Source organism: Cinclus cinclus, chromosome 7 (genome assembly GCF_963662255.1).
Source record: "Cinclus cinclus chromosome 7, bCinCin1.1, whole genome shotgun sequence".
Taxonomy (NCBI): domain Eukaryota; kingdom Metazoa; phylum Chordata; class Aves; order Passeriformes; family Cinclidae; genus Cinclus; species Cinclus cinclus.
The window spans coordinates 33,192,831-33,204,972 of record NC_085052.1 but is presented as its reverse complement, the minus strand read 5'-3'; the positions used below and the strand labels follow the sequence as shown (position 1 = coordinate 33,204,972).

Genomic DNA, 12,142 nt, shown 5'->3' with positions numbered 1-12,142 from the left:
GTCCTGCGGGACACCGAGGCTCAGGGAGGGAACCGGGATTCGCCATGGCTGCTGCGGCACCGGCTCGTCCCCAGGGACCCGAGCGGAGGAGCAGACCGCGGGCAGCCGCTCCCTCCGCCATCTCAGGGCACGGGGGACACGGGGGAAGCCGGCACAAGGAACACGCCAGAACCGCCCCCTTCCCCTCACCGCGGCCCCCTCCGGGCTGGGGCACAACCGAGCGCGGCTCGTACCTGTGCTGGAGCCGCTCCCAGCTCCGGGGGCCGCCCGACACCAAGGCTTCGATCCGGGTCAGACCAAACCGGACCCGTCAGCGGCCGCTGCACTTTCTATCCGAGGTGCGGGCAGAGCGGCTCTTGTCCCTTCTGATTATTCTGCGTGCTGCCAGGAGGCAAGGCAGTCTAAACTAATGTTTCACTGGGGCAAAACAAAGTCCTTGAAATTTCACGTTGCGCAACACTGGAAATTGTTTTTGCAATCCCGGAAACCGGAGCGACCGTAATATCTCTCATCGGGAAATTTGCTTCTGCTCGCTCTCGACAGGCGCGTCCGGCGTTCTGCTGCACTCTGCTCGCATTGGACCCTTAAGAGCAGTAAAATGGAGAGCTTTCCCTCAATCCAAACCCATGAAACAACACCATGAAGGTGTCCTTCTTCTGTTTAAACAAGAAATAAATGGAACACTGTGATTTCCCGCCTAGCGAGACAGCAAAGATCATGACAAAGGTGTGTTTTCCGTCAATTGCGACCCTTCAAATCAGAGGTGAAGGGGGGTTCTTCCCAGTTCTAACGTAATTCCTGAAAATAAGTTTTTATTCTTCATTTTAAAACTCTATTCTTCTCCTTCTTGTAACCCCCCTTGGTTGTTGGTGTTGTTTTGGGTTTTTTTGTTATTTTGGTTGGTTTTGTCTCTTTGTGTTTTTGTGTGGGGTTTTTTTTTGTTTGTTTCTTGATTTCTTGTTTTGTTTTGTTTCGTTTGTTACTTTGGGTTTGTTTTTTTATTATTTAGGGGCATAAGGATGTCCCTGTGGAGTGACTGGGGCACTTCTCGCTCCTCACTGCTCTCACCCGGAGCTGCTGCTCCTTGGAGTGCTGGGCAGTTTCCTCCCAGTTCCCTCGCAGGATCCCTCTTCATGGCAAGCACCGGCAGCGATGGTGAGAGCACTGGGAAGGAACTGGGAGCACTGGGAAGGAACTGGGAGCACTGGACCTTCCCAGTGCTCCTAATCCCCCTCCCACTGCTCCTTCTCGCTCCCTCACGGTGCTTCCACCAGCCCTCCCAGTTCCCTCATAGTATTCCCTGTGCTCCCAGTCTTCCCAGTATTATCTCTTCCAGCGCTCTGCCGCAGGTAAAACACTGTGGGGTGCTGTGGGAAATAGAAAAGGAGGAGAACTCTGAGAAAGCTGTGTGAAAGCAAATTTCAAGATGGAGAAATGCAAGAACGCTGAAGATGCAAGGACGAGAAACAATCGGGCTGTGAGCTGTGGAGAGATAGGCCTCAGGAAAATGTGTTAAGCAAGACAGGAGAAATATGTTAGTTTAATAATGAAGGTTTATCCGTTGTTTCAAGGTATTACAGGCAAGCACTGTTCAAAGCAAGATGTAAGTGAGGCTTTATTAAGTGGCCTGAGCAAACACTTGTCAGCTTTTAATATAATGCTATTGGCCAGAAAGTTGTTGAAAGAATTTGTCACAAAGTGAACTTCCTCTGCTGTGCTAGCAGCTGGAGCTGTTCCGTGTCCCTTGCTTGGTTCTGTGAAATGAGGCTGATGATTGTGATGGAATAAAGCTTCGGGACAGCTGCTCCAGCATTCCCATCCTGTTGTTTGTGAACACAGACATAGGTAAAAAGAAGGTAAGAGAAAATATAGATCCCAGAGAAAGCCAAGAGTGACGGTGCCCCGTGGGGTGCCCTGTTTCATTTCATGGAAGAGCTGTTGGAATGGCCAGAAAGTTGACAGGGACATCTGTGGAATAATCCTTTGGGATTATAAATGGATACTATTCTCGTCTCCTCCTGGCTGCTGGACACCCGAGGATCCAGCCGAGGAAGAAGCCTTGTGGAGCATCAAGCTGAGCTCTGGGGGAAAGAAATCAAGGGACAAGGTTGGTCTGTTGAGAAATGGGACCTTTGTCACTGGCTAAAGACAATTATTACTACTGGACCTCATATTAATATTCAGGATGATGAACTGAAAGACCTTTTATCGTGGCTCAATATGAATAACTTGAGCGCAGACCTTAACTCTGTCTTCACATTCTCTCTTTGGGAGGTTTTCCACTGGAAACTTTATAATCTATTCATTTTTGAATGGGATCAGAGTATGGTTAACATTAATGCTGCTTGTGGAATGATCATCAACAATTATAATTATATTCAACTACCAAACAATCATTATATTTGACAGTTGTATCATTTATTATATAATGATGACGCAGGTGCAGTTTCACCTGATCTAATTCATTCCCAGGGCCTGGTTCCCTTCCCCAGGGCATACCAGACCCAACCTTTCTTACCACCCCCTGAATCTATTGTACACAATTCCCACGATTTTAGAAACCTTTTAACCCTACGCTATCACTTTTCAGGGCACAGGGGGTGATGTCTGCGGCCGCTCTCCAGGATCAGCAGTGCCAGGTTCAAGCGGGCTGGGAGAGGCAGAACGGGGCAGGGGGCCGGCAGCATCCACAGAGAATACAGCCCGAGACTGCTCCTGCTTTTTCGGTGTTTCAAAAATCGCCCTGCAGGCCGGGAGCACACCCATTGCCTGCTCGTGTCCCGTAGTAGCCAGATCAGAGAGCTTAATGCCCACCTTGTCCCTGTAGCTCCTTATGCTTATGTACCATTTTGGGAAGGCTAGTAATTATTTACTACATTCATTGTGTTGAACATCACACAGACGAACTTACACATTTTGCAACATCTCTCCTTGATTCCATGTTCTTCCCTGTCCCCAGTCTCGATGCAATCTTCTTGTTCTGTTTGTTCTTGCCAAGACAGCTTGGTTATCAAACTGCTCATGCTCATTATGTCCACATCCTCTCTGTCTGAGCTCTCACAAAGGGGAATGAGCAGTTCCCACATCATTGTACTGGTGGCACTCAAAATTCTCCAAAATCCCCCAACAGAGAGATTTCCTGGGGCAGTGCTGGCCCAGAGGCCCCAGGTGTGTCCTGAGGAGCACCTGAGGGCCCTAATGAACTTCAATGACCCTAATGAGCCTCACCTGTGCTCTCCACCCACGCCCACGGGCTCGGGAGCTTGTTGAAGCTCAGCCTTGAGTTTGGGTGGACTTTTTCAGGTTCTGTTACAGGCTTGGTTTGTGTTCTGTTTCTGCTGGGTCTGGATGGACCTGAGGCTTCCCAGTGCCCTTGGTGCCCTGGACAGCGTTGATGGAGATTTTTGTGAGGACTCAGCCTCACATCCTTTTAGAGAGTCCCTCTTGCAGAGGGCTGCACTGCCAGTACTGGGCCACCCCAGATCCTCTCCCCACGCCGTGTGCCATTGGGGATCATCCAAGGAGCTGTTCCTATTCCAAAACATCTCCCTCTTCTTCCTGCTTCCCCTTGGCACATGGCTCTGAGGTGGGCAGGATGTGTTCTGTGACTCCTCACTCTGCAATAGTTTTTGTTGAGGAGGTATTTTGAGCACTTGAGGTCTGCCCTTAGAACTCATCACATAAATGTTGTGAGAGAAGGGGAGCAATGCTGTATGGATATCCTGGTTTTCCTACAAGACAAACACCTTAGAAGATGATTTCTATTCCTGCAAAGCAGCCACTCACCTGCTGTGTGAGCAAGGAATGTGTATGACTGAGGCTTGTGTTTAGTGGTTCAAAACCAGATATTTTATGAAGAAAAGACAAATAGCAATTCTGCTTAGTTAATTTTGTGGTTGGAAAGATTTGCAGCTGTATAAACATTTAGTGGTCTGGTTTTGGATCGGACATATGAATGTGTGTGTGTATGTGCATACACATATTTATATATATATGTGTGTGTGTGTATGTATATCTGTATTTTTAAGCCAGCTCATCTAAGCTGGGTCTGTCAGGCAGAAATGCCCCTTCCCCACCTGTTCATTTAGCAGTTGCTTGGGAATTTCCTATGCAAGCCCGTGCCAATGGATTTTTTGGAGGAAAGCAGTCCACACCATTGATGAGACTGTTGTGAGATGCATAAAAAGAGCTATTCCCCACCAGCCCCGTGGTGAGGCTTGTGAGCCCCCCTTGCAAGTTCCTGTGTTAATGCACAATTATACTTCAGAGCTATTTCTGGGAAATAGGGCTGGGATCAACTTGGCAAGGTTGTCTGGCCCAGTTCTCTGACCCCGGCAGGACCATGGGGAGTGCTTGCAGAGAATGCCTGAGCAATGTTGGCAGAGCTGCTACTGATAGGGATCTCTCTATTTCTAGAATGAATTTATCCCAGTACTTTGCTGCTATAAACAAGTCTCCTCTTTTTGCTATTTCCCCCATAACTTTTAAAGCCAGCTGAGTTAGAATTTTGTCCCAGCCTTTTCTTTCCTCCTCTCTCTTCCTCACTTCTTTTCTCTTTTCTTTCCTCTTTTCAGATTTGAAGAGGCCTCAGCTGCCTCCCTATTTCCTTCCTCTCTCACCTTCCAGGTCCTGTTTATCAGACTTGGTTCTTTCCATATAAAACCCCTTACAACCCATTCCCCACTTAAGGCTTTGCTGTCTCCTTGTTTTTCTACCTTCTGGGTGCTGTGGATGAAGGGGTGGCTTTGGGGAGCTCCCTTTGCTCAAGAAACCAGCATTGCCGTTATCCTAATCTCCTGCTGATGAGGGCTTTCTCAGCGTCTTGCTGAAATGAAAACTATCCAGGAGGCTTTTCCTTTCTTGAGATTAGAATGGTTTCTACAAGTCCTTGAGATGTGACCATGATGGTTAAAAACCCACAATGCAAATGAAGATTTCCCCCGTCTTTCCCCCACTCCATGCTCCATCCTCTCCCTTACTTTATCATCTGAGAAACTGCTAAGGAAACCTTTCTCATCTTGTAAATTGGCAATGCAACTGCTTTTAAATTCAGTTTTCGAATAGGTTTTAAACTCAGGCTCAGCCCCTGCAATGGATTGGAAGTTTTAATTAAGTTGTTGGTGCTTTACAAGCTCTGTGCTGCTTTAAAATCTTTCTCCAAGAGTCAAAGAATAACCCTGGCAGGGAGTGAAGGAGCATTGTCCACGAGGTGTTTAGAAACGGAGGGTATTAAACCAGGTTTTGCTGAAAGCCGTTTTGAGTAAGTGAAATGAAGGCAGTTGAATGACTTTGGGAAAGTTTGGGTCCATTTAGGATAGATGCACACTGACAGAAGCTGCTTATGTGATGCTCAGTACATGCTCTGATCAGTGCAGGGCCATCCACTCAAGAAATGCAGGAGCCAAACCCAGCAACTGGAGGAAAAGCTGAGCTAAGAGAGCTGTAAAGATGAAATCGCAGGGATATGCCTGGAGCATGGCCCTCCCCAGCAGCTCTTCATACAGTTCAACTGAAAAAAAGCTAAAAGCTGCTACTCAGTACTTTGGAATCTGGCTCAGAACTGCGGAGGGGGTGAGCTCCCTTACTATAACTCAGGCAGTGCAGTGCCACAAGCATGCAGCCAGATTGCTCATCGTTCAGCTTAATGTGTTTTGGGGGGGTTTTCCTTAAGTATTCTTCAAGATGCTGCAAGTGAAAGTAGACTGGAACAGCAGTGGCACAGTAATGGACATTTTACTGTTCCACTTTTCCTTTTAAAAATATATGTAGATAACAGGAGCGTTTGAAGCGCTCCATTTCACAGCTCTTAAGAATCAAATGCGGGCGGAGTGCAGCAGAGCGCGGACGCGCCTGTGGAGAACGCGCAGAAGCAACTTCGCAGGGGAGAGACGCTCCATAACCTTCGGCTTCTCTCATTGCAACAATAACTTAAGAGTGTTGCGCAACGTGAAGTTTCAAGGACTTTGTTTTGCCCGAGGGAAACACTACTTTAGACTCTCCCGCACCATGAATGCTCCAAAGGGCCGAAAGCCGCTCCTCCCCCGCCTGGGGTATAAAGTGCAGAGGAAGCGGATACGCCGCCGGTGGAACCGAAAATTCATCCGAAACGAAATATCGAGCATCCGGCGGCCCCCGGAGCTGGGAGCGGCTCCAGCACAGGTACGAGCCGCGCTCGGTTGTGCCCCAGCCCGGAGGGGGCCGCGGTGAGGGGAAGGGGGCGGTTCTGGCGAGTTCCTTGTGCCGGCTTCCCCCGTGTCCCCCGTGCCCTGAGACGGCGGAGGGAGCGGCTGCCCGCGGTCTGCTCCTCCGCTCGGGTCCCTGGGGACGAGCCGGTGCCGCAGCAGCCATGGCGAATCCCGGTTCCCTCCCTGAGCCTCGATGTCCCGCAGGACCGGGACCAGCCGTGACCTGTCATCGTGTCCCTTTCAATGGGCCATCCCCGTGGCTGCACAGCTGTTCCCGAGGCCCATCTCCGAAAGGCTTTTTCAGCACTCCTGAAGCGTCCGGAGCAAGGGGCTCTGCTCTGTTCCCAGCACAGAGATGCCGGCTGTGAGCTGGAGCAGAGTGAATTCTGCTCCATTCACGGGCCCGTGCAGGAGCTCCTCCATCTCCGGGACGGACCAGCAGCCGGGCTTACACACTTGCCTGGGGCGCAAGAAGCCGCTTGTCAGAAGCAGGGGGACGCCACTTGTGAGCGTGCAGTGAGGGAAGAAGATGTGGAGAATGGAACCTGCAGCAGCGAGGGCACAGTGAGGGAGCCCCTGGATCCCCAGGGCACATCGGCCACCGGCCATGTGCTCAGAAGGCTGCTCAGAGGATTCCCGGGTGAGTGCAGGGCCGCGGCTGTGGCCCCTCTCAGGAGGGGACAGTGTCACCCGGCAGGGACAGGGCTGGCGGCTGTGTGGCTGTTTCCTGATGTCTGGAAGAGGCCTCGTGCTCCGCTGGGCCCCAGCAGTGGCTGGAAGCGGCAGCCGCAGCTGCCCCCGAGCCTGTGCAGCTCTCCTGCTGCAGCCTGTCCCCAGCCCGGGGTCCCTGGCTGTCCCCACACCTGTGTCCCTGCCTGTGCCCAGGCTCTGGGCTCTCTGGCTGCCAGCTGAGGGAGGAGCAAACACGCTGAGAGGTCCCTCCTGTGCTCCCCGGCCATCCATCGTTCCAGCACATCCGAGGGCCGGCTGTGGTCCTGGCAGCCAGCAGCTCTTTCCTGCTCCAGGCCAGCGCTCCAGCCGCCATCCCGTGCTCACCTTGGTGCTGTTCCTGTTCCTGCTGCTGGCCGTGGTGGCGGCCTTGGCTGTGCGGTCAGGTAAGGGAGGGGCAGCAGCCTGGGCCCAGCCCCTCGGGGCAGAGCGGGGTCCCTGCTCCCTGCAGAGGGGAGGGCGATCCTCACACCTTCTCCTCTTCCCCCTGCAGCTCCACAGGTTCAGGCTCCACCTGCGGCTCCGACGTTGGTTCCGGGCTGTCCCTCTGACTGGGTTGGACACAATGGAGTCTGCTACTACTTCTCAAGGGACAGCAGGAGCTGGCAGCAGAGCCAAGAGCGGTGCTGCGAACTCGGGGCCTCCCTGGCCATTGTCCAGGATGAGGCAATGGTGAGTGAGGGGCTGCGGGCGCTGTGGGGTGTCTGAGGGCAGCCCGGGGGTGCTCCTGGGCCGGGCTCGGTGCTCGTGGGGCCGGGGCTGCGGCCCTGTCCCGGAGCCTTGCAGGGAAGGAGCCCCGGGGCCGTGTCCCCCGAGGGGCCGGGGCAGCTCCCACTGCTCTCTCCTTGGCAGCATTGGCTCTTGCGCCTCCGCGGGAACGTCGATTACTGGCTCGGGCTGCGCAGACGGGGCGAGCGCCTGCGGTGGGGGGACGGCAGCAGCTTCAGCTCCTCGTGAGTGCCGGGGAGCCGGGCAGGGCATGGGGGGACAGGGGCACAACGTGTTCCCCTGGGAACCAGCGCTCTCTCTGCTCCTCCTTGCAGGGTTCCTGTCCTTGGCAGTGAAGAGTGCGTGTGCCTGGCTGAGGAGAAATTCAGGAGTGAGAATTGCTCAAATCCTCAGCCCTATCTCTGCAGCAAGGCCCAAGCTCCCCTGTAACAGGGGCTGGAGAAAGGACCTTCTCCACACTGGGCAGTCCCAGCTTCAGCTCTTAGCCCAGCCCAGGGCTGTCCTTCCTCAGCTGCTCCCTGTGCCTTGCTCTTGCTCTCAGGGTCACCTCAGTGCCTGTTCATCCCCACTGCCAGCGCTGGGCTGGCTGTTCAAAGGAAAACCCTCTGCAATCCATCCTGCCAGCCATGCTAGCTGGAGTGAGGGGATTGCTCTCATTGCACAACAAGCTCTCATGGGAAATCCAAATCACCCTGGGCTCTTGGAAATCATCACCACGTGGTTTGAGGGTGAGACTTTTGGAGTGGCCTTGGAAGAGGAAGAAGAACAGCTGAGACATGATGAGGAGGGATCTGAGTTTTGTCATCAGGCACCTGAGTGTGCAGAATTCTCTCTCTGTCTGTCTCTCTGTCTGTCTCCCTTCTGCAAAGAGTCTCACTGCTCTGCTGTGGGAGGAAAACCAGGCTGCAGCAGGACATGGATTTGTCTTCCTGAAGGAGAAGCAGCCACGTGATGTGTTTTTTACTCCCATCCCTCTGTGCCGCTGGGAGCAGAGGGGGGAGGGAGGGAATCAGGGGTCATGTGAAGCCCAGCAAAGCGATAACAGGGTGGGGAAGTTTCATTTCTAGGCTTTGGCATATTTCTCATTCCCTTGTGCTGATTTGTTTGATAATAAATTCAGTTGATTTCCCCTGTTCTGGCCTGTTCTGCCCATGATGGATGAGAGATCTCTCGCTGCCTTTATTGAGACCCTGGAGCCTTTCCCCACGTGCTCTGTTGCCTGCCCAGGGTGAGGAGGAGAGGGACAGAGCAGTTTTGCTCTGGGTGCCAGGCCCAGCCCACCCCAAGCATCCCTGTGAGAATTGACTCCATCATTTCCCAGTGCCACGGCTGGTCCGGCTTCCCGGGCAGGTGCCCGGAGTGAGAGGAGGCAGCCGGTGCCAGTGGGTGAAATGTCTTTGCTGTGAGCTGGCAGGGAGAGGACGAGGAGAAAGTGGTGCAAGGTGCAGGGGAGAGAAAGAGGGACAAGGCTGGAGCGGTGGGAAGCGGCGGGGATGGGCAAGGGGCAGGAGGGCATTTTGCTTTCCAGCTCTGTGGGAGGAAACGGCAAACTGTCAAATCCATGCCGGACAAGAGGGAAGAAATTCGAGGTGCTGCATATCGCCGAGAATCGGCATTCATTTCTCTTCCGGAAACTGAAAATTTCAGGAAGTCTCCGAGCACCGCCGCACGCCCGCCCCGCCAGCGCTGCGCTGGGTCTTGCCCTGCCCCTGCCCTTGCTGCAGCCCCCCTGTCCGGAACGCCCAGAAGCAGCTTCCCCTTGGGCTGAGGTTTCCTCAAGCCTTTGGATGGTTTCTTATCCGGCTTTGCATCCCGTTTTTTAACGGCTTTTCGGAGGCCATGATCGTCATCACCCGCCCCCAACCTCGCTGGCTGCTCACAACTCCCAAAAGCTGCTCCAGCCCCCACCTTGTTTGTTCGCGCTGTCGGTCAGGGCTGGGCAGCAGCGCTTCTCTCTCGCGGTGTCCCCGGGCTCCGAGCCGCCGGGGCAGGGAATGCGGGGACAATGCTGAGCCCCCCGGGGCCGCTGGTTCTTTCTCCCGGGCGGGCGGACTCCGAGCCGCAGCCGCGCTGTCCCCGCATGCGGCAGCTCCCAGGCGTTGTCACCGCCTGTCCCGGCTCGGAGCTGGGCTGCAGCGGCTGCAGAGCCAGAGGGGCCGGGGCTGCGGGCACCGGAGAGCTCCCGGAGACTGCGCTTGTCTCCGCAGGTGCTGCCGCAGCGTCCGGGCAGCGGGGACATGAATCCCGATTGTAGAGATTTATGATTGGAGCTAAGGGTTAGAGGCAATTCATATTGATCAGGGGGTGAGCTTTGATGGGTTACCGATGATTAGACGCTTTAGCTAGAGACAACAGCTGTGTTGTTGGCCATTATGAGGTGCTTTCAGTTTTGTTTATAGAAGGAGGTGGAGGAAGTGAGTCTTTGTAAGAACAGAGTGAAACCAGTAGAACTATGGCTAAACCCGGGACTTTTTACCAAACATTCACGAAGTAGGGCACCTCGGATTGTGCCAGAGGGTCAGGGAGACCTGATGAAGACTTTCCTTACTTCATCTTTCAAGACCACTGACCCAATTCGAGACCACTGACCCAATTCAAGAGAGGAATCGCGCACACCAAATGGAGTACCGGCCTCCTTTTAATAAAGGGCGGGCGGGGGAGGTGCTGGTGTTCTTCACGGGTAAGGAATAGAAGAGTTCGGGAAATAAATAGAGGGCAAGGAGCCTTGTACGGGCCTGCCAAGTCTCTCTAGGCTTACCCCCGTGCAGCCCTCCGGCTGTTTTAATAAACACAGCACTTAGTAACTTGAACTATCCAGAGAGTCTTTGTCCGTGAACAAATCGCTTTTAGCGCTTCCATTCGCCGACCGCGGCAGGTCGAGGTTCTGCTCGGCTGCGAGAGCAGCTCGGGCGGTTCCCCCTCGAGGCACCGCCGGGATATTCCTGGAAGAGAGGGCTCCGCCGCCCGGACTGCTCATGCAGCAGCAGACAAGGGCTCCTGAGTGCTGAAAGTGCGGCCAAAGCGGAGTGTTGAGAACGGGAACAGTTTGGAACAGTGCCCGGGCACGGAGCAGCCACCTCCGGGCTACCGAGGGCAACCGGGATTCGCCATGGCTGCTGCGGCACCGGCTCGTCCCCAGGGACCCGAGCGGAGGAGCAGACCGCGGGCAGCCGCTCCCTCCGCCATCTCAGGGCACGGGGGACACGGGGGAAGCCGGCACAAGGAACACGCCAGAACCGCCCCCTTCCCCTCACCGCGGCCCCCTCCGGGCTGGGGCACAACCGAGCGCGGCTCGTACCTGTGCTGGAGCCGCTCCCAGCTCCGGGGGCCGCTGGATGCGCTCTGTGGCCCCAGGGCAGCGGCCACCACCGAGGGTTCGGTGCCAACGCTCCCACCGGGGCGCTCTTCTATACCCGAGGTGCGGGCGGAGCGGCTTTCGGCCCTTTGACCATGCGGCGTGCGGGGCTGCAGACGGGGAGGTGCAGTCTAAACTCGTGTTTCACTCTTAAAAACCGAAGTCCTTGAATCGCTACCTGGCGGAACTCTGTAAATTGTTCTTGTATTCCAACAAACCGCAGCGACAGCAGTGTCGCTCATCGGGAAATTTGATTCTGCACGTTTACAACAGGCGCGCGTCCGGCGCTCCGCCGCAGTCTGCCCTCCTTTTTCCCTTTAGATCTGTGAAACGGAGCGCTTTCCCGCAATTGAAACCCACAGAACAGCACCATAAGGGTACTTTCTTTCCCTTTAAACATGAAATTAATGGAAAACCGTGATTTCCCACCTAGTGCGTCACCAAAGGTCATGACAAAGATGTGTTTTCTTTTCAATTGGGACCCTTCAAGTAGTAGGTGAAGGGGGATCCTCCCTAGTTTAAACACAATTGCAGAATAGAAGTTTTTCTTCTTCATTTTAAATCCCTTTTTCTTCTCCTAAACTCCCTGTGGTTTCTTTTTTGTTTGCTTCCTTGTTTGTTTGGGGAGGTTGTTTTTTGTTTCTTTTTCTCGGGTTGGTCACTGCGGAGTCACTGGGGCACTTCTCCCTCCTCACTGCTCTCACCCGGAGCTGCTGCTCCTTGGAGTGCTGGGCAGTTTCCTCCCAGTTCCCTCGCAGGATCCCTCTTCATGGCAAGCACCGGCAGCGATGGTGAGAGCACTGGGAAGGAACTGGGAGCACTGGACCTTCCCAGTGCTCCTAATCCCCCTCCCACTGCTCCTTCTCGCTCCCTCACGGTGCTTCCACCAGCCCTCCCAGTTCCCTCATAGTATTCCCTGTGCTCCCAGTTCCCTCCCAGTCTTCCCAGTATTATCTCTTCCAGCTCTCCGCCGCAGGTAAAACACTGTGGGGTGCTGTGGGAAATAGAAAAGGAGGAGAACTCTGAGAAAGCTGTGTGAAAGCAAATTTCAAGATGGAGAAATGCAAGAACGCTGAAGATGCAAGGACGAGAAACAATCGGGCTGTGAGCTGTGGAGAGATAGGCCTCAGGAAAATGTGTTAAG

The 12,142-nt window shown here is 54.1% G+C and overlaps 1 protein-coding gene across 1 annotated transcript; it reads left to right on the top strand.

The window, feature by feature from the left end:
• Positions 1 to 6,096: 6,096 nt before the first annotated feature.
• LOC134046223 (early activation antigen CD69-like) lies at positions 6,097 to 8,704 on the top strand. Its single transcript, XM_062496548.1, has 6 exons — positions 6,097 to 6,159; positions 6,390 to 6,825; positions 7,211 to 7,300; positions 7,408 to 7,586; positions 7,767 to 7,867; positions 7,958 to 8,704. Exons 2-6 carry the CDS (start codon positions 6,429 to 6,431, stop codon positions 8,070 to 8,072), a joined length of 882 nt encoding a protein of 293 aa, XP_062352532.1. The 5' UTR covers positions 6,097 to 6,159; positions 6,390 to 6,428; the 3' UTR covers positions 8,073 to 8,704.
• Positions 8,705 to 12,142: the final 3,438 nt, after the last annotated feature.